The sequence below is a fragment of the Acanthaster planci genome, linkage group LG02, assembly GCF_054643075.1.
Source record: "Acanthaster planci isolate LZ-2023a linkage group LG02, COTS_SCS, whole genome shotgun sequence".
Classification (NCBI taxonomy): domain Eukaryota; kingdom Metazoa; phylum Echinodermata; class Asteroidea; order Valvatida; family Acanthasteridae; genus Acanthaster; species Acanthaster planci.
In genome coordinates this window covers 11,215,937-11,237,810 of record NC_141778.1, presented here as the reverse complement: position 1 = coordinate 11,237,810, position 21,874 = coordinate 11,215,937, and the positions used below count along the sequence as shown (strand labels likewise).

General features: G+C 43.5%; 2 protein-coding genes across 3 annotated transcripts in view; one reads left to right on the top strand and one right to left on the bottom strand.

The window, feature by feature from the left end:
* Positions 1–10,163, top strand: part of prdm14 (PR/SET domain 14) — a 27,679-nt gene extending 17,516 nt beyond the window's left edge. The window contains exons 5-10 of the mRNA XM_022233214.2: positions 1,063–1,224; positions 1,618–1,732; positions 3,050–3,279; positions 8,207–8,345; positions 8,597–8,749; positions 9,082–10,163. Of these exons, the coding sequence (XP_022088906.1) occupies positions 1,063–1,224; positions 1,618–1,732; positions 3,050–3,279; positions 8,207–8,345; positions 8,597–8,749; positions 9,082–9,230 (948 nt within the window). The 3' untranslated portion in view covers positions 9,231–10,163. The remainder of the gene's footprint in view (positions 1–1,062; positions 1,225–1,617; positions 1,733–3,049; positions 3,280–8,206; positions 8,346–8,596; positions 8,750–9,081) is intronic.
* On the bottom strand, positions 9,689–21,874 carry LOC110978211 (uncharacterized). 2 transcript variants are annotated; one of them, XR_002598034.2, is made up of 3 exons: positions 21,387–21,874; positions 13,069–14,481; positions 9,689–12,746 (listed from the first exon to the last, which is right to left on the bottom strand). XR_002598034.2 is itself a non-coding variant. In XM_022233017.2 (2 exons), exons 1-2 carry the CDS (start codon positions 21,605–21,607, stop codon positions 13,254–13,256), a joined length of 1,449 nt encoding a protein of 482 aa, XP_022088709.2. In that variant the 5' UTR covers positions 21,608–21,874; the 3' UTR covers positions 9,689–13,253. The 2 variants fall into 2 exon arrangements, 1 of the variants encoding a protein (XP_022088709.2); XM_022233017.2 differs by having other exon boundaries at positions 9,689–14,481.

Genomic DNA, 21,874 nt, shown 5'->3' with positions numbered 1-21,874 from the left:
TGTTTTCAAAGAATCTTCTTTCAGCTTTCCCATGTCGTAGTTATAAGACTGAGAGCGCTCCTCCAAAAACCAATGAAAAATTGAGACAAAGTCAGTTATGGAAATCAGAAATAAAATTGAAAAACTGTGTAAGAGAATTGATACCAGAAACAAACTGCCTTATTTTGAAAGGAAAATAAACATTTTTTGCGGCCAAAAGGTGAAAACCATTGATACGTCTACTTGGGATATCAAACACCATACTTACCCTCTTGATACAGGGAAAACAAACCATGTCTTGAGCTGTAGGTTAGTGGGTACACCTGTCCTTGGAATCTGTCTCTTCAGAAGATGCGTGGTTCTGAGAAGAACCGGTGAGTAGAGCCACACCTCTTCTGAGGAGACAGTTTCTTCAGGACTCAAGAATCAAGTCCTGTCACTTGAAGCATCCAAGTAGCTACCAGAGCCCAGTCTTCCCCCCTGTATTTTGCCTCTCAACAACTCCTATCGACAAGAAGATCTCACCTGAGATCTCTGTTCATCTTCCAGTCATCGATCATCGCATCGTGTCAGCGTTCTCACAAATGATCCAGCGGTGTTGTTAGTTCTCTCCGACACAACGGCTGTAGCCGGTGCCGGTTTCCATTCCCCGAGAAGCTTACTTCATTATCTCAAGTCATTTAGGTCCCTATTAGCTTATGGTACCTCATGCGATCAGTCATTAAGGAGGTGATTTGTCTCCGTTCTGTACAGATGAGACTATAATTTGACAAATCACCGTGTAGGGGCCTTGAGGGAAGCATTAACGGGGGATAATATACAAGAATTAAGATAAAAAAGGCCTTCAGCCATGGTTCATCTTATCGCAAAATGGAATGTATTTATCATTTCAATATCTTTTCACCAGAGCGTGAATTTTTGGGGCTCCAGGCCTAGCAGTTTAAATCCAATCAAAATTGAGGCATTTTTATCAACAAAAATATGCAATATTTTTCAAATACTGATAGCCACTTTAATTTTTCATGAATCGAGGGCTTTTCTTGACGAGTGTCTCAAATTCGGAATTATTCCTTCTTATTTCAGATTTTCCACGACGGGAAGTTAAGCCACTTTGTGGACGGCCGGAATGGTGCAAGCAACTGGCTGTGCTTCGTGAATTGCGCCCGCCATTCTCAGGAACAGAACCTGGTAGCCACGCAGAATGGAGAGTACATCTATTACGAGGCCTGCAAGGATATCCCAAGGGTGGGTACCCGACTAATCTAGCCATGGACCTTTTCGTTGTGTTCTCAAGCTATGATCGGTTGACTGGAATGTGACGTCAAAATATGTCTGTTGTGAAGTTTCTCCTCAGTCTACCGATTCAGTAATTGACATGGACAACAACATGGAAAACTGCAATAGAAGCAATTAAGATAAAAGCGACAAATTGGTGATAATTTTTTCTGACTGGGATCATCATCGGCGAGTTATGAAAAAGTGTAAACAAGTTCTTACCACACCGTCTTAAATCTATCAACCAAAGGAGGAAGAAATTGAACATGATTAAGTCGAAAGCACACGAACACGATCAGCGCTGCCGCTCAACATAAATTATAAAGTAACGAGTGATGAATTTCACCCTTTTTTCATCTGCAGGGTTCCGAGTTATTGGTTTGGTACGGTGACAGCTACGATCAATTTCTGGGCATTCCTGTTTCTCTGAAGGGCATGACAGCAAGCAAAGCCACTGCGGAGAGCGATAATTTACAGAGTAAGTTAAACATGGCCCACGGGACGCCGAGAAGCCTCAGCCACAATAATGGCGCACAAGTAGACAGAACAACCATTCGCCGCACTTTCTGACCGCCTCTAGGGTGAAGAAGTTGCCACAATGCATGCATAATTAAGATACGCTATCAGGCTTTTCAAATAGAGTATGGCTTTCGATTTCAGCAGAGTTCATTGACAATGATATTGGCTAGGCTTTGCTTGTTTTATAAGCCTCTTGTTCGTCTGCTTGAGTGATCATTTCCATGTGATCCTGCGTAAATTAAGTTTGAAGAACGTTTTTTTGGTAAATTCCTTCACTTTTAATTTCATTCATCATAAGTCGGAACCACTTTGCTCAAAGGCTACTTCGCTGGACAGCAGTTAGAAAATGACCCCTACTCAGCGCTTGGGGTTCAAGGAATCAAACATGATGGAAAGGGAGGGGTGAAAGCCATTTACACTTACTTACGTATTTGGGAATTGGTCCAACATGTATAAATCGAAATGTACCTGATTTATAATTTTAAAAAGTATCTCCCCGAGCATTTAATACGCTGGCAAATCTCCAAGGAGGCAGACATCTATGCGGGAGACGGACAGTCTAGGTTTTACTCCCCAATTGTCCAGGTAGGGCATTTAAAAAGAGGGCAGGCCTCAAGTCAGGGTATCCTAAGCCAGGCTTTGCGGTGCGGTGGCCGATCCGTGTACTCTGTCATTCTCCTGAGCTGGGATCACCCAGGATTAATCTGCTCATTCCCAATCACTGGGCGTGCATCTCCGCGACCGCCCGCAGCTGACTCATCGCCCTGAACTGCAATTTGCCGCTTGACTTGATGCCCCTAACGTCGACAAACTATACCCTTTGATTGAGCTCGGGAACAAGCCGATCACATTATTCTACAGCCACGTGATTTCTCAAACACAAGCTCCAAAAGTGATATGTTATGCTTTGCATCCCAGTCAAGTATCACAGGAACCGATTTTCCAGTTCAGAAACAGAATTGCGGACTAAGAGCAAAACCGATGCAAAGCTGACATGCATAAGATGAGCTCATCCAATGCAGAGCAGCACGAATGTTCCTTTTGTTTTACCATTAAACACCATTTTGGGCCCATTACGTGGATTACTATGAGCAACTTCAAGCTTTCTCGAAATAACTGCGAGGTTTTCCTTTCTCACCTAAAAACTTACATTTTCAATGTGCCCATTTCTGTTGGGACATGCCTTGCAATACGAGAATTGACATTGAACCCAACACGTCATGGCAAAACTCTATCGAGAAAATAAACTGGAGGACCCTATTGTATTTCTTTTTAGATAAGGAAGGTTACAAGTGTGACCGATGCGGGAAGGTCTTCTCCTACAAGGATTACCGAGATAAACACCTAAAGTACACCCGCTGCGTGGACAAAGGTGACCGGAAGTTCCCCTGCCACATGTGCACGCGGTCTTTCGAGAAACGCGACCGGCTCCGTATTCACATCCTCCACGTGCATCAGAAACATCGGCCTCACAAGTGCTCAGTATGTGGCAAGAGCTTCTCACAGGTAAAGTATTCTCCGAGGTTGGGGAGGGGAGGAATAAGGTATCTCTCCCCTGCCCATTGATTTCAAGATGGGCACACTGGCGCTGCATGCAGTGGCGTCAAGGTGGCGAAGTTTCTCGGTGGTATCGGGGATGCACTTTCTTTTCATTATATTCATTCCTTTGTTTATCTAGGAGGGGACCTTCCTCCATGGGTAGCCCTTGAAAGAGTCTAAGCTGGTTTCCAATGGGGCTCTGCATTTTAAACATGCAAACACTTACTTAAAAATTAAAAGAGAATAAAGATTAAGATAAAAATTAAAACAAAAGATGAAATAACAGCCCACTTGGAACGGGGTAAAAAACAAGAGCAAAGTTACGCTGTTTCAGAATGAATTAACGATCAATAGATAAAAACCATTCATTAATTATCCCATGCAAAGTTGAATGCAACAGTCTGAAACCAGATTGAGAGGCAGAAATCAAGTTGTTTCCATGCCAATATGTATACAACGCACTATGGACTGCCCTTTTAAGAATTTTTGAAACAAGTGGTAAGATGGAGATCGGCTGATAGTTGTCAATGTTATACTTGTCTCCACCTTTGTGGGTGGGAATGACTGAAGCGTGCTTCCATGCATCAGGATAGAGACCACTTCTTACAGACAGGTTCAAAACGTGGGTGAGTGCCCTAAGGATATGAGGACAATAAGGTGCAAGTTTAAGAAACTTACACGATTGGGACCAGTTGCTTTCCCTGTCGGCATTAGGTTTATCTGCTCTCTGACGAATTCTTCAGTAATAACTGGGAATAAAAATTGTTCAGTATCACAGCGAGGGCTATCACTTTCCTCGCTGTCAGAGACATGGGTTGGATATCACTCTTTGCCAAGCGCTCACCAGTTGTTGAGAAATGGTCAATGAATATACCAGCCACTTGTAATGGATTGGTCAAGTGTACTTTGTTTTTATTTTAAAATGTCGAAGGGGAGGGGGCAGAGCAAAAACATTCGCTACCGCTTCCGCCTCCCGTTGTTACGACGATAAACGGCTGATCTTTTGTGGAAACGCATAGTGGGTGGATGACCTCACTCGATGACGTCATGACCGCCTCCTCCACCTGTCCTACCGTACTTAATCTGTAGAGGTAGCCGTGTCCGTTAGACACAGCCACAGATGTCTAATTCAGACACCTTCAGCTACGATCCTTAACTATTCTGATTTTTTTTCCGATCAGGCTCTTATGTTCACGTTGATAATTTGTCATTTCTTTTGGGAGTATTGATGGACACAACGGCGGTGTGAAGTTACTGAAAATATTATGACAATAATTCCAAAATAGTACCTATTTTTGTCGCAAGATCTCTCGTCAAAAAGAAGGAGCGGAGGGTTTTATCAAACGATCGCTTATTCCCCGGTGTGGAATCTCGACTGAAGCAATCTCTATCGTATGTATGATTAATCTGTCTCGGGCAGTTGGGGGAAATGCTATCCGGAGTTCATTTCGTCTGTATACGGAACGCAGTGTCAGATCTGACACTTCGGGCACACTGTGGGTCCGTCGGGCGTGCGGTGTTTCAGCGTGCCGGCGCAGTGCTGCAAATGGGGCTCGCTTGTGTCTACCCTAGGCCCCGTCAAGCGCGTTGCTCTAAAGGTGATCATCAAAAGGGACTGTGACGCGTTCAAGCGAAGCCAAAAGAGAGATAAGATGTGAGCTTCAGTTTCTGTGAAATATGCAAGCGGTTTTTACCACCAAACCAAAAAAAGGCTATGATTTACTCCTGTGCAACTGGAACAAAAGTTGAAGAAAGCGTGACATAAGACTTATCTTATACACGTGTATTTTGCTTTGTGCCATACAGTTTGGACTTGATAAAGAACAGTGAGAATGTAAATTGCACCTGTTTTAAATAAAACAGAAACAAACAAAAGATCATGACCTAAGATAATTGGACAATTTCTAATTGAATTCCAGGTTGGAAAGATGTGACTTTTAATACTTGATCTTAGGTAAAACTTGCAAGAGCTTGCAGTGAATCAGAGCTGTAGCTAGGCCTTTAGAGAGAGTGTAATGCCAACTTGAGACTTTGGAACCAACATGGCTGTTCAGTAAGTGCTCAGTACAGCTTGTGGTTATTGTGTGCTAATACTAATTGTTCATGTGCACAGACGCATAAACAATCATTCTGGTTCCAAAAATGGAGGCACTCATGTCGCAACTCGCCACGTAAACAGCTCTGCTGTGAATTGTAAAGCAGCGCCCCCTCTCGGCAGCTCTCGTTTCCCGTTGGTGCCAAAGCCTGGTCTGTCAGGAGCACCTCTGTGCCCTCCAAATGCATTCCGTGACGACCTCGTTTGTCCAGGCGCGAACGCCGCATGTCACAAGGAGTCTCCCTGGGACATACCGGCTGGGGGTCGATAAAGGGAAAAACAAACACAGAGAAACACAGGAGGCGACGTGCTAACTTCTCCTTCGCGCGCCCGCTGCGACACGCCTCGTTTATTGCTTATGTTGGGCCAGATTGATGGGCTTGTCTGTATGTAATGCTAGCCCAGACCGAGATTGCGGATTAAAATTGCATGAGAGGACTGCCATGTTCCCGCCTGATTTATTGCTGATTGCCTCCACCAAAAAAGACTTGACATTATCACAAGTATTTTGTTTTTCTACGAAGGATCGTCGCAGTAAATACGTCTTGCATTGCAGTCATGATGGGATGGATACACTCGTATACTTGGAAGAGCGAGTTAACCAAACAAATTTCTTGGTTCGGAGATAAGTGAAGAACGACGAGCAAATTAAACAGCAAAATACATGGAGTGCTCCCTGCTGACAGAGGGTCTGGGTCTATACATAATCATATTGCTCCACTTTCAGCAAACTACAATATTACGCAAGAATTGCTTGCTTTTTTGGAATGCAGCACAAAACATGAGACTGCTTCTTCCTTTTGGGAAGATTTTTATCAATGGGACTAAATCTTAAAACCTGCATTTATAAGCGCACATGGAAAGTAGTCTTTATTCACCATGAGGCGGAACTGGTTTGATGTAGAATTCAACCGGGCGGCTTATCAAAACTGAATGGACTCAGTGTTGGTATGTTCACACCAACCACTGTTTTCTATTCCGCCTGATAATAAAAACTGGAAAAAACCACGTCTTGAAAAACGTCTTAGCTTACCTTGAATGCAATATGTTTTCGTTTCTCTCTTGCATCTTACTGCAACGCTCGGGCTACCAAAGCGTAGTAGGCCAAACACAGCATATGCATTTATTATTTCCCCAACGTGTGCAGTGCTCACTGCACCATCTATTGCTTCAATTCAGATCAGTAAATGGATATTTTACTCGTATCCATCTGGGATGAAGTCCACCCGAGGTTGCTTGATGACGCGAAGACCTCAGATGAGTTGACTTTATCCCAATATTCTCTCTCGTGCAAAAACATAATATTACTGATAAATAATTGACAGCACCTGGCAAGCACATCCCAGGGCATGATCAGATTAATGGACCCAGTGACAGTGACAGTTCTTAACAGTTTTCGTGGAGCACTCTGAATAAAGAAAGTGTTGCATTAACACCGTTTATTTGACAATGCATGGTCTTAATTATAGGTTAAGTGTTTGCAGGCAGTGTACATGATTATTGATTATATCATAAAAACAGCAGTGGCAGGATTTTGTATTAAAGAATAACAAACAATAGACTGCAAGAAACAGCAAAAAAGGGACGTTTCCAACTGCTTTGAAAACGATTTTTCCAATTTTGAGCAAATAGTTTGCAGGGCAGTATAGTTGCATTCAACAGTAAGCAGTCTTCAGGGGTCATTTTTTTTACACCTTCGACCGACGAAATCGCTTTGGAAGAGGGAGGGTGTAGGCAGTCGATGCCGCTGATCACAAGACAAGCGAACATCTGGAAAATGGATTCACGTGGGTTGTTAATGATGATGTTGGTCATCATATCAGGTCTGAGTTGCGTCTACCCACGCACGCGACCGCGATCACGAGCGTGACCGGGGAATGGTATATTGACACGGCAGTTACTGTAGTAGGTTTTTCCATGGATCATGGCTAGTCGCTGAGCTCGAGTTCACCATGTCGCTAAAAATTAGGATTACCCCTAACTGAAATTTGGAGCAACAAGCACCTGATGTCTTCATTGACAATCATCTCCATTTCCCTTTGGAGGGGCAAAAAGGGTTGAAAATCTCCTGTTCCATTTCTATGACACTCTCCAATCCTCAATAGGGCCTGAGCTTGCCTCTGTGCCTTATATTGTTTTAAACACCCGTCATTATGCAGGTCAAGAAGCCATAAAGACTAGTTAGGCGACCGGGATTAGACGGAAGCCATCTCAAAGATGGATTTGCGCCGGGGAGATGAAATTAATTTTAGATTTTTGCCCTGCCCGACGTGTATTTCAACACTCTATACACAGATGTAGCAGCGAAAGATGAAGAGGTAATTTCATCTCCCCGGCGCAAATCAATCTTTGCGTTACCCACTGCTACATCTGATTCGAACCAGCCAGCCGACACCGGCAAGCTCGGTGGTTGAGTGGTTAAGACGTCCGCACTCGTAAGCTGGAGGTCGTGGGTTCGAGTCCCACCCGAGTACGCTTGTGGTTTTTTCACAAGCCTTCGGGGGCATACACTGAGTGTATACAGTGTTACAAAATACACGTCGGGCAGGGTATAAATCCACCATTAGACGATTAAGGGTGGCATGGTACTTATGAAGGTGTTGTGACGCCAAACGCGCGCATACACATGTGCGCGTGAGTGTGGTGCTCCTGCAGTTCGGGTCAGACAATGCGTCATATACATTCTCAACAGTCGCGTACTTCGGTTCTTGTCCTACCAGTTTGAGAGTTACACGAGCTGCAACTCCTGTATGTTGCAACTGCAATTTAGTGCCAAGGTGTTTTCTCTCTCTCACTTAGTCCTCTAGTCTGAATAAGCACATCCGAGTCCACAGCGGGGAGAGACCTTACAAGTGCGTCTACTGCAGCAAGGCCTTCACTGCGTCTAGTATCCTGCGCACACACATACGCCAACACTCGGGAGAAAGACCGTTCAAATGTGAGTCACCAGTCGCTTGCAAAGAATACCTCAGACATTTTTACATACACTATACATGTAATATTACACACTAGGCCTACTCGCTGGTGATTTCACAAGTACATGTGCTAGTATTTTTAATGGTGCATGAGCGGGGCCCTAGATTTCTGGCCAGGCTCCTCCACTGAAATGAGCATTAAATATTTTCCACATGAACCTTAAATTATTCTAATGCTGCTCGTATCGTATATGATCCTTTTTCTCCATTTCAGGCAAGCATTGTGGGAAGGCCTTCGCGTCACATGCCGCACATGATAGTCACGTGCGCCGGACACACACGAAGGATAAACCCTGCGCATGCCCAGTTTGCGGCAAGACGTTCAGCCAGAGCTATGAACTGAAATTCCACATGAACATTCACCCAGGTTGGTGGTTGTGGAAAAGAAAAACTACGGGAATTTTAAAAAACCCTCTGAAATACGTTAGTGTGTGTACTGCTGCTTGTCACTTAGGGCGAAATGAGACGGCCTCCCTGCCAACAAGAGTTTCAAGCCATTCAGTGGTTGATTGCATTATGGCTTTGTTTTTCAGCTAGACAGTAACGCACATCTGTGCAAAGTAGCAGCAGTGACGCCTGCCAGAGCAGTCTCGATAGGCTCAGGCGTAATTAGCAACCATAGCCGTGATGAACGGACGGGGCGTGTACTAATATGAAGCCATGTGTAGTTATTGTTGAAATCCACTTCCTCTCTTGCAGATGAGCAGCCGTTCGATTGCGAAGAATGCGGCTGTGTTTTCACCAATGCCGCCGCGAGGGACCACCACCGCGCCATGCTGAAGTGTGGTGGTAGACACCCTCCATCGCGTTTCATCGGAGCCCATGATACCGACACCATCTTGAAATAGTTCATTGAATCCTCTCGAAACACAAAACATTTGCACTTCTGCGTCCAGTCTCCACTCATGAGTTTGAAGAAACTTCCGGAGCTTAATTACAGTGGACGTCCTCTGTTATCAAAGAAAACTATAACTCTTCTTCGAGCAGAATACGTGCAGGTGCAAGTTTATCCAACGTAGGTCGATAGAACAGGACTCCAGGTCGATAGAACAGGACTCCATTTCAACCAGTTATGGGTCTATACTGGGTTGGGCATTGCTTTAAGAAAGTTGCGCCTGCGTTATGTTTAAATCTCCAAAATTTCAGTATTTTAGGAGAGTAGAAGACGACAGGCTTGGGGGAATTTACTGGAAGAGTGCACAATGGAATACTTGTTTATCCTTCTTGCTGAAAAGACTTCGAGACAGCAAGAATAATGAATATGCTGGTTGACCAATGTTATCTTGTTTTTCACATAAAAAGTCTCTGCCTTTGAGGACGTTAAATATTCAGCATTTAATGACGTTGTGTGCTTAAGTAAAATTCGGTCTTATAATGTTATCGTGTAGAGTAAAACCCACCAATCGCCTGTTTTTATACAATGCATTCTTGTTCCTAGTAGCCTTATCGGAAAAGAAGTATGCTTGCTTTGAATACAATTGAGTGAAATTCCATTTTTGATGAACGATCAAATTCAACTGAGTGAAATTCCATTTCTGATGAACGATCAAACTCACTTGCCCACTGCACTTAGATTCACAATAAAATTGGCAGACCAACTAACATTTTTTTTGCATTATAGAGCATTTAAACTGCAGCTGTAGCCCACGTTCAGTCTAAACTTTGTTTTCGTTGGGTTTCTGTTGTAAATATCGATGTAAAAACTTTTAAGATAATTACTCTTTGTAAACGTGTTTAGTCTGCAAGAGCTAGGTACAATAAAGTTATTTGTCAGTGCAGAATTATTCTCTCATCGCACTTGAATCCTTATTCAATTCTGAAAAGGACAAACCTCAAAATATTATTAGCAAAAGGAAGATGAATACCTCTGGCTTCGTCATTAAGGTTTACAAAAGAAATTTACAGCTTACACTGGAAACTAAGCCCTTCAAGCCACCAATACGACAACATAATATATAAGTATATGTATATTTGACATGTGACCAATATTCTCAGTATATATACATAAAACAATGCATGTATATTCACACAGCAGCATAGTGATATACAAATTATATAATAATCTTCAATATATTTGACATTGAGTCTAACACAGTTTACATATGCGTTGTTGTTGTTGAAAACCCATATTTATTTGCTATCTTTGTAATAATAAGTGCCATCCATCAGATGTTTGGTCTACATGTACTTGAAGTGAGGGTTACACTAGTAAAGTGAAGTCAATATCCACACCGTTAATCAACATTTTGTTTCAATCCTACCGGCGCTGCGTTTAGGCTTTACAAATAATTTGATAACCTTCTTCACTCCGGTGTCACAAAACAAAATCACTTAATGGGTTTGGTGACAAACCTGATCCTTGAATGTTTTCAAAGGGTCAGGAGATTGATCGCGTTTCCGTCTCGAGTGCTGGCGGCGAATCGATGTCATTCCACGGAGAAATGTTGCTGTCTTTGATGGTTTAAGGAAAAGAATAAATTTGTTGTATGAAAAAGACACATTTTATCATGTTGCGGCACGTACTGACCAAGGATAACCTTATTTACTCCAATTTCCGCCCTTTTCCTCTTGTGAGATGCAAAAAGTAAAAGAGAAAAATCGTCTCGAAAGTTTATCTTTGAATTCCGTCTAAATTAATCAACCGAAAAAAATAAAATTATTCGCTACTTTGCATTATAAGCATTCCTCGGACCCTTTAATACCTCCTGTGATAAATTTCAGACGTTAGGCCTCTTTGTCACGGACCGGGTCATGCATTTGCTGGGTGATCATTTACCGCAGTGCTGGCGATTCGCTCTCTCTTCAGTTCAGTACCCTTTTTGGTCAGAACTCAGTCGCACGGACGCCATTGACTAATGGCACGGATTTTCGATTTATAGCACATGGCATATGCCAAGTAACGGCTCATTAAACTCCGGAGATTTCACAAGTATTGCATCGAGAGCTGTAAGAGATCAATTACGGAAACATCTGGAACAAATGGGAACATGAATGTTTCAAGAAGATCTCTGGTAGACATTCCGTCGTTGAGGCAGCTGCACCATAATTGCGTAGTTCATAACCGCTTTGTCCTATTCAAAAGTATTCTTTCCATTTACAAAGATATTCCTGTCCACCTCAAGATTTCCCACAGTAAAAATACTAATATATATTTGACAAATTCAAAGCAACATATTCATTTCGGTATTTGGAAAGTGATGATTTGTGAGAGTGTTTCAAAACCTATTCGTATTGCCTATCCATGTTTCTTTATTCGGTGCGTTGCGTACGCAATGCGTTCACGCGTTTCACTTTCACGGACACAAAGGGTGCGTTCGATTAGCTTCCCTGCACATACTAGTGTTGCACTCGGGGGAAGCCTCAAAATGAGGCTTATCGAACGCTGCAGTGTGTTTTCCAAGGCATTCTGGGAAAAAGGTCAAGTCCCCGCCACGTTCCATCATGTATGTCCATGCTCAAACAGTCCATCCGTGACGTCATTACACTCGGGCAGCCTCCAGAGACCCCCCTCGCCAGCTGGGGTAGTGGTGGCTGACACCAGGGCAGGCACGAACATCACGTGATCGCTAAACGAACGCTCTCGTGTAAGTTTGACTTACACGTGTAAGCTAATCGAACGCACCCATAGATCGGCTCCATTATTAACATAACATATGTGTGCGTTGCGTTTGGCCGTCAAAATCGCCCTGGGAGCGTCAAAATCGCCCTGGGAGCGATTTTGACGGATACGCAACGCTCAGCGTAAGTGTTGACGCGCATTGTGGAAAGGCGCCTTTTGTCTGTTTGGAAACAAGGCCGAAGTTTAGAACAGGCCATTTATAGACCCCGCATGCTACATTGTGTAAACGCAGACTTATCTCGAGTGCCTCCTCGACAATTTCAGCCATTATCACCCAGGACGTGGCAAAAGATGTTTTAAAATAACGAGGGAATTCGGTCAAACCCAGAATTGTAGTGTCAGGATCCATCTCCCCCCCCGATCCCTTTAATCTCAACGACGGTTACTAAACGTGCATGTACATGTAAATGGATTTACGTCCCAGTGTTATGCCGTGGCACGCTTCTACCGTAGAGCAAGGATCCTTGCTCTATGCTTCCACCGACGCCCAGCGAAGGACATCACTCCAGTCCATCAGACGAGCGTTGCACCGGTGTGACCTGTATTTACACAGCTAATGGAAGCACTTTCCACGTACGACTGAATGTTCTCGACCGTCGGGAAAGGAACACGACTCAGTTTTGTTTCGCCTTTTCCCTTCCTCTACTTCAGTCAGAGTCATCCATCGGACGTGCATTATTTATATCTGTTATGGTGGAAGACCTCCAGAGACCAAGCCAAGTGGACTGAAGAGCAACCGTAGTACCTGTAAATAAAGACCGTGTGATTATATTGCCAGCGCGGCAACTTATGTTGAGTAGTGCTAAAAGCGACTTGAACTATGCACATTGTGCTTGGGCATGGGTAACACGCGTCTAGTGAGTGTCCTTTCAGCTACAAATTGCTAGGTCTAGATTGTCAACGATAGGCTTAATGCTCCATTTCCTTCGGTTGGTTCTAATTATTCAGACGTTGCCAGCCCTCTAGCCGCTAAAGTGTCAGCTGCCAACTTCATAGACAACTCAGTGTGAGTATTAAGAAAGGCATCGTGTAATTGATAATTAATATTTTGTTTACAAAGTACATACTATATACTCCGCTGAAGCCATCTTCCCAAATCATACAATCAATGCATAGATGAGACTCAACGCTGGAACACCCTTTGAAAAAGTGTCAAGGAAGTGGGAAGTGTCGAGCCGTGGGCTACTTGCAAAGGGTAAAAAGCTGGAGAAAGGACTTCGCTGGATGAGTTAAGCGTTTGAATACTTTGTTGTCATGTTTGAGATTGGATTTTCTTGAATACCACCCTCTGCTTGTTGAAGATTTCCACTCCTTTTCGGTATAACAGTTCGTCTGCTCGCAAGATCTTACGGATTTCCGGATCCTTCCGAAGTTCAAGCAACTGCTTTTCCGCTGAAGGATCGGTCGTTGGCTGGTGCCCGGCGATAGTCCCGTTGGGTTCCATTGATTTCGACACGTTGATGGGGTTGCTGGTTTTGTTGTAGGAACCAGCGTTGTAGCGCCTCCCGGCGCACCGATCGTACATGGGCAGTTTGAGGGCTTGCTGTGCCATTTGCAGTGATTCGTCGTAGTGGTCTACCAGCATGATGACGGTAAACCAGCGTTCCATGTTCTCCAGGCAGTACTGGAGTAAAGCCTCGTGCAGAGTCTCGTTTAAAGTCAGTTCCATGATGAGTTTCTGTCGGAACCAACAGGGGGCGCTCCTCAGCCAATCTTGCTTCATCACGAAGTCATGCGGAACGCCTTCGATGTCGATGTAGCGCATCCAGCGAGTCTTGTCGCTGCAGAACACTGGCTGGAACAAGAGCTGCCTGAAGAAGAAGCTGCCTTGGTGCAGAGCCCATTCGTGAAGGGACACCCTGCGAGCAACCTGGGCGGAGCAGAGTTGATCCTGTCGTGCGTGCTTGCAGTACGAATGGGAAGACAGCGTCCGCTCGTACGGGTCCCGCATAACGGTGAAGTAGGCGCAAGGTTTCTTGTATCGGTCACAGAGTCCGAAAGAGTACCCACCAAAGTACACGTTGGGCGTACTCCGCATCTTGAATCGCCTCTTCCGCATGAAACGAGCCTCTACGGCCAGCCGTCCTTCGCTACTCAACACGGGCCCAACCGTCCGACCCAGACTGGCGCCTGCAATGGCGGACAGACACCTCTTGGTCGTTGTACCAGCCGCTTTGTTGTGGTGCAGGTAAACGAGGACGCTGTGTGAGTCGAAACGCATCGGCTTGTCCTCCGCTGCAGGCGACAGCGACGCATTGTCGTAGTTGAGGAAATAGTTTGGAATGAAGTTCTGCCTCACAGGCCACGGGAACGGCTCCTCGTGCCGTTTTACGGCCATCTTGGCCTGCCTCAGCCGGCCCAGTGAATTGACCCCCGACAGTTCGCTGATATCTCCAGGTGGCCTGGCGGGCTTAAAGGGAAATTCCCCTTCCTGTATGACTTGATCTGAGGACGGAGGGGGTGGCCAAAGAGCACCATTTCTGCGAAAATAATTGTAATAACAAAAGGAGACAAGGAAATCAGTACCGATAATCTTTACACTTCCAAGGTTTAAACCTTCGCACATCTACGTACGTGTACTTGTTGTTCGATCGGAGGTTTTTTTGCTGCTAAAAAAATCTGATGAGATTAATGTATTCGGTGTATTCACCCACCAATGAATATCAAGGTCCTATGTACTCATTTGTGCTGTTATCAAGTAAGTCAAAATGTATGCTCAATGATGCACAATGCCGGTTCATGAACTTGTAAATTATAAAATTCACATTCAAGTTGGTTTCCCAAGTCGAAAAGTACAACGTGCCTGGAATTAGAAGCCGGATACTTGACGTCTGTCACATGACACATTCGGTTATGAATGCCTCCACTGGGAAGGAAAGGGTGTGGGATATGGAGAAGACTGCATATTATTCTCGGATCATGAGACGCGGGTCCGACGGCTTTGGCATGAAGAATAATCACCATCGTTAATGACCTTGCCTTTTCCCGATCGCCTGCGCACAGGAAGGAATTTTTAGGGGGAGGGGTCAGGCCGGAGATTCGTTTTTAATGTCTCATTTTTGCGGACAAGCGGGAACGAAAATGAAACATTACATGACATAATTGTTGACAATGGAATTGGTGCACTTGCCTTTGTACACATTGGTTTTTTAGTATCATTTCCCCCTTCATTTTTTCACCTAGGGGTCTCAGGGGGGGAGGTTGACCCCCCCCGGATCTGCGCCTGGTGCATTATGCATATGTGCACTGATTCAGTGCCCAAAACAGTGGTCAGCAAAGGAACAGTTGAACTCACCAGGAGCACTTTCGGAGTTTAAAGACGGGAAATTAACGTTGTAATGCTGCTAAACTTTAACATCTAATTGGCAAAGTTACATCAGATTACCACAGGATATTTCCACAAAAACTCTATGCGAACTACGCACCTCATTTACAATCAATGGACGTTTGAATATCTGTCTCTACTTAAAACTACTAGATACTTTGAGGGGCGCATTCAGCAAAGGTAGGTTTCATTAAGGAATTGACGTTTTGTAATTTGAAGTATTAATAACTGGAAGCATTGTAAGCATTTGGAATCAAGTAACAGGTGTTGGAAGTGTGGCCATTGGTATGCCGATTTCACGACGCGCAGGTGGGCAGCGAATAGTTGCGGATACAGATGGGGGGCTTCGGACAAGAAGCCGCCTGCGTCAAACAGGATATGGGTAGTGACCAGAACGAGTGATAGGAATGCTGATATCCACTGCCAAATCTGAAGTGAGAAGGCGATAACTGGTAACCTTAAGGTCGATGGTTCCAGATATTAGTTAAGACACGACAGTCACTAGAAAGGACAGGACATATTGCCAGACGAGACAAGGTAAGAAAAAACAAAACCGTTTCGGTCTCTCGTGAATGGGCGAAACCATTAGATCAAGCTTCTCTAACTTCTTATTGCTAGCATTTGGAAACTCGATTAGATAGATCGTGGTAAATTTGAGACGCTGTCAGTAATTTGTAATTTACAGTCACCCGCACGTTCTAGCCACGACGCAAAACTTGACAGAGCAGTTTGGTCTGTTGAAGGTGTCAAAAGTTAACCAACAGGACCCCTTTAAAACGTGTAATCAGCGAGCAGAATGGACTCACCGACCAAAGAAAGCAAAAAAAAAAAAAAATGTGGCTTATGTTGTCTTTGTTTTGGCCAGCCGTCGCATTGATATTTCAATCAGCGACGGCGGGACCGCAACAACACCTCACGCTCAGCCCGCAGATGTAATTCCATCTGATCACAGTCTTGGCTGGAGGCGCGAGCAACGTTTCCATCCCACTTCTGCGCCATGAAGAAGGCAGAGGGTTTAACGGAGCAGGCCAGTCCTTGCATCATTTTAATCTGGATGAGTCACACGAGGATAAAAAAAATCAGAGATGCTTGTCTCATTAGTTGAGTTCCTATAAGTCTTTGGCTGGTAGACAAGAATAATTAATACCTTTTACTTCTGCTAATTGATTCTAAAGCCACACACACAAACTACAAATTGTTTACGCCGAAATATATTTATCGAAATACATTTTCTCGTTTTTCAGTTACTGTAATTTTGTTATTTAACAGAAATATTAGTTGTTCTTTTTCATGGGACGATTCACGTTTTGGAAACTGGGTACTAGCAGACACACACAGCTGTCTGAGCAATGCATGTAACCGTTTCTCGCAAGACCGCAGAACATTTTACACATAACCTTTTTTCATAGTACGTGATATCAACAAAGAAGGCGTGTGATTTCCCAATATCTTTAAACTACAGGCCTAGATATGACATAAAATGATGTACGCAGACTTGGGCGGTGGTTTAGTGAATGTCATTGTATTTGTGGAGCCTAGACCTAGAATGGCAAGCACTTAGAGAGAAGCACTGACGTGTCGGGTATACTCCAAAATGATTTTTTTTCTACACAGTGTCTTTAAGAACACGAAACACTTTCCGTACAGCGTATTCTGAGAATACGAATCGTGGCTAGTACGCGAGGCATGTACGTGGGCTGGACTAATGCAAGACACGAGGCACGTCAGCGAAGGATGTCACTGGGGCAGGAGGCGAGAAGCAATTGGTAGGCATGCAGTCGATCCCCGGAGGGCAAATTGGAAAAAAAAAGGACGGTGCACCACTTTGTCAAAATGTTACTCTTGGGAGAGACCGAGCCGTGCATGGCAGCGGATGTTTCCGACTGATTGATAAAACCTCTTTTTGGCCGACTAGTTTTGCAAAATGCAATCACTAACGAATCATACAATTTCAACCCAAGATCGGTCGATTAAATCAGAGCCATACGCTTACGAAATCGTATCCATTTGATTGAATCAGTAATATCGAATGGCAATATCAGAAAATGAAATACAAGCTGTTTATACTTTCCATCTAGATTATAAACTATTCTCACAAACAAACATGCATTTCTCTTGCCTCATACTGTTCCAGATAAACAGTCCCTCAAGAAATAGACCAACTTACTCGTGCAAGCTAAACGTCGATATCTTTTTGCGGAAGTGCTAAAAACATCCTTCAGTGCACTTTAAGGAATTGCTCCGGTGACTACCCATCTTCAGTAAGCAGAGTTATATTTTGTTCTTGTCTTTTTAAGCTATAATGCTTCTTCCACGTGCAGCTCCTATACCGCTGCTATATTGATGCAGTAACTGATGCTCTTAACAGTAGGCCTACCGTATGGAGATACCGGAACTGCAGTTGTACCGCACACAGGTGTTCCTTTAAACTTGACGAGGGCGTACATTTGGCAAGTCCTACCACCTGTCCACGATAGTTGTGCCACCGCAATATTGGCTTCTGTTTTTGAGAAGCGCACAATAAACGTACAGTACATGCAGGTCTAATACAAATCCGCACCAATCCCCGTCAGCTGATTGGTGGATCGTTGACCACATGTCATTGAATTATTCGTTCTATTTAACGGGCACCATCGAACAAGACTCCCTTCCCTTGCCTGGTTCCCGCCCCATTCACAGTAATAAAGAAGATATTAATGTAGGGATGAGAACTATAGTTTGACATTACACGAAACTACCGTGCTTGAGACATCACGAATCTGTTTCGCAAAACCGTGATCGAATGTTAATACGCAAGGACCGTTAAAGGAACCAGGAAATAGAAATATGTTTATAAATTTTACTAAAAACCCTTGAAATTGCATCTTTGGGTTTCAATTAACCTTATTTTAAATTTTGTTTTGCAATTTTAACCCATATTTTGTTTTTTGGGGGGGTTATGCTAATAAAGTTTGCATATTTATGAGCAGAACTATGATGTCATCCAAGGTACTGAATCTCAATGTTGCACCGATTTGTGCACAGAAAATGTCTAGATTTTTCTAACCACTGCTATGGCAGGTTTCATTATTGCTATGTAAGTATATGGCAATAATCCAGCAAAAATCCTTTTCACAGAAATGTTCCAAACATGCAACTTGAACCATGTCTGCCTGGATTTACATCAAAGCAAAAGCTCCCCCACTTGTCCAGAAATGCTTGGACGATTTTTAATGTTTGAAAAGTGCACTGTTCAGTTTACATAACTCAAAAAAGATGTCAAGCAGTCTTCACGGAAGAAGAGTACAGAGATACACAAAAAGTGATTCTAAGAAAAATTCATTTCCTGGATCCTTTAATTTGTTCTCTGAACAGACACGGTTTTATGCACGTATTGTACAAACAAATATGTTTCGCATTCATGCAATGGTAAGAACAATATTTTATTCTGTGGCATTCGGTCATTTCACTTCACATTTCTATCCAAACAGGCCCAACCAATTCAATACCATGAACGTATACCGCCTAATCGCAAGAGTCTTTAAACAGTCTTATTTCTCTTACTTTCTTACCTCCAAAAATCTTTTCACACACTGTTAACCAGATCTGCTCAGTGTGTTTAGGAGGTAATTGTGCGCAACTGTAATGGCGAATTCGTCCGCAAAAAAGCAATTGCATGCACAGCACCGTCGGGCGCAATCCCCGATGCCTCTCCGTCACCACATCTGATATCGAAAAATCGTTAAGCGGAAAGGCGATTGGGACAGTTCTGGGGCAAGCTTTCTAACCTCACCTTTCTCTTCCCGCACAGAATGACAAATATTGTGTCTGCCACGACTCTGCGAGTTATTGACTCTGGTTTCTCTGCCTCGAAGAATCGCCCGAAAACATTCCCGATTTTTTTCCACTGGAGAACTCCCTTTACATAATTGCAAAGGGCGGCTGATTTTCATCCAATTTGGCAAGAAGAGGCCGAGTGAATCTTGCGTGAGATTGGTCTTCCTTCATAAGGAATCTTAAGGCTCCATCGAAATAGGTTTGCCTTAGAATTAGTTTGTATACTCTTCTACAAGCCGATTGCTTCTTGATATATTAGTCAAAATCAACGTGGTCCATGATTTGAACTTCGAGTGAGAACGTTTCGTTTCGTTTTCAAGAGGCAATCTTACTTCACCGCAATATCACTATGTTCTCTTAGACAGAGTATATACAAGGACACATCTTGACAGAATCCTAGCTGATTTTAAAATAAATTCGAACTGGATTATACCTTTGATTGCCATCAAGTAACAACACAATGATGCTGGTTTTTTGTCCTTTAATAATCCAATTGCGTTGATGATTTTACATGAAATTACTCACTATTCAACAGAGCGCAACCGCTCGTTCGCCCCAGTCCCCCAAGGCATTCGAAAATGATAATTTAGACCCACAAATGGACTGACTACGTAAATAGCGCGTGGTGAAGTTCTATGATTTGCTGCAAGGAAAAGCTCCATTGACGTGTCCAGAATAACATCGTGCCATGCAGCCATGTACATGACGTAGCTATCCAATGATTTTAAAGGTTTTAAATTAGATTTAGAAATTCAACTGTAAGATCAGCTGAAAACGTGAAAGATATCTGGGGCATACTTATAATAGAAATCAAACTCGGCACCCCCTTCTTTGAAATTTTGGTAGCAGTTGAGTTTTGTAATTTGGTTTTGTTCCGTTTTCTTATGTAAAAAAGGTCAAACCAAAAGGCCTCCAAAATTCCCTTCTGACGTGGCTGTGCGAGACAGCTTTTGAAATGGCTATTTTTACCACTCCAAGGTGGCCTGCATCGCTACAGGAAGACCGTGAGTCAACAAGAACGCAGAAAACGGGAAAGGCTTTGTCAAGAGGCTTTTGCTTAAAAACACATATTTTTCTACGAGGTGAGGCATGGGGAAAGTCACCATAAGACGCTACGCATTGTTGTTGCTGGCAGAAAGGTTCGGTTTCCCTGAAGTCCTGTATCAATATCCCACGGCATCGTGCGCACTGCAAGTTATCAAACATTGTGGAACGTGTCTGAAAAGGTTGTTGTTTTGGTTTGTTTTTCTCAGTATACCTTTGGAATTTACACTCATTGGATTTTGCAACTTCTAAGTTGTAATTCTACCGTGCTTAGGCCTGCTCTTGGAACGAGACAAATATAATACAAATAAAAATTATACGAAATGACTTTGCACACAAGAGAGAAAAATAATGTCTAAGGCACTGACTCTTCCATAAAATAATACAGATGATCTTTTTAGGTTAGTGGTAAGTGGTGAATGTGGGTCGTTTGGCGGCTGGCTGAGGCGCCCTTGTATGCCATCGGCTCAACCATGTTTAAATGTATTCATTGTTCCACGCTTAATGTCTTCATTGTACAGCGCATTTGAACATATCCATATGAAATTTGCGCTTTGTAAATGAATGAATTATTATTATCATTATTACTATTATTATTACAAGATTGAATGGTGAGCCCAGGCGAGGAACTGTGGAGTATATCTCTCAGTTTGGGTTTGATCAGTAACAGTTGCTATGACAACGCTGTCTGAGATGCAAGGATAATGATCTCACCGTGCGGGAGGTAACCTTTGACTGCTGTGAGGGTATCTTTTTCTTTCTTAGGATTAAAATTCTGCCCAAGTGGAAGGGCCAATGACGGTTGTCAGTAATTTTAAGTCGTATTACTTTGTGCCGCTGCATTAGATTTTTTTTTAAATGATGGAAATTTGTAAACTCAACTTGCACTTCCGGTTTCCAACAATGCGGTAGTCCTGCTTCCAAATATCCCAAATTCTCCTTTTTTGAAAGTTTAACAAACAAACAAACCACATAACTGATTAACGCTGTCTGCCTTACAAAAATGCCTTTATATTCGAAATTTGAACTTTTTTATCAAGTTGATTATTTTCTAAATAAATTAATACAATTATCACAACAATCTTATCTCTTTCTGTTTTCCTAACTTGGGCAAAATCATGAAATAATTTTTTAAAAGAAATCAGAAGACATCAAGACTGGTGCTGAGTCTATGCTAAAAGAACTTCAGTTCGAGCTTACCCGAGTTCGTTCAGCCGCCGGACATCGCTGCCGTGAACTACCCGATTCTCTGACGTCTCTTGGCGCTGCAGCCCCGCCGAGAACACTCCTTCTGATCTGGCAAGGAAGTGCGCACAGCTGAATAGCGACACACCGACAATGAGTGCCAAAATCTTCCTCTGTCTCAGGCCGTGGGCCGACCAGGTAAGCCGACGCGCACGTACCACGAGCTGCCATGCCATCTCCGTACCGTCCGGCCGCGGACAGTGCAGCTACAAGACTAGTGGTGATCTTCCGGTATGAGAGTTGCCACTCTAGAAATCCCGCACTGCCTGCTGGTTGGTCGTCTTCAGTGCATGTACCGTGTTGTCGACGGACATTCTTGGCCTGTATGTGCATTGACTTCCCCTACTAAATCACTCACACACGTGAGCTGAACGTTACCGCTGACACACACACTCACTAGCTGCGCATGCTTCCCGAGCTCTGTTTTGATTTCACGCGGTTGA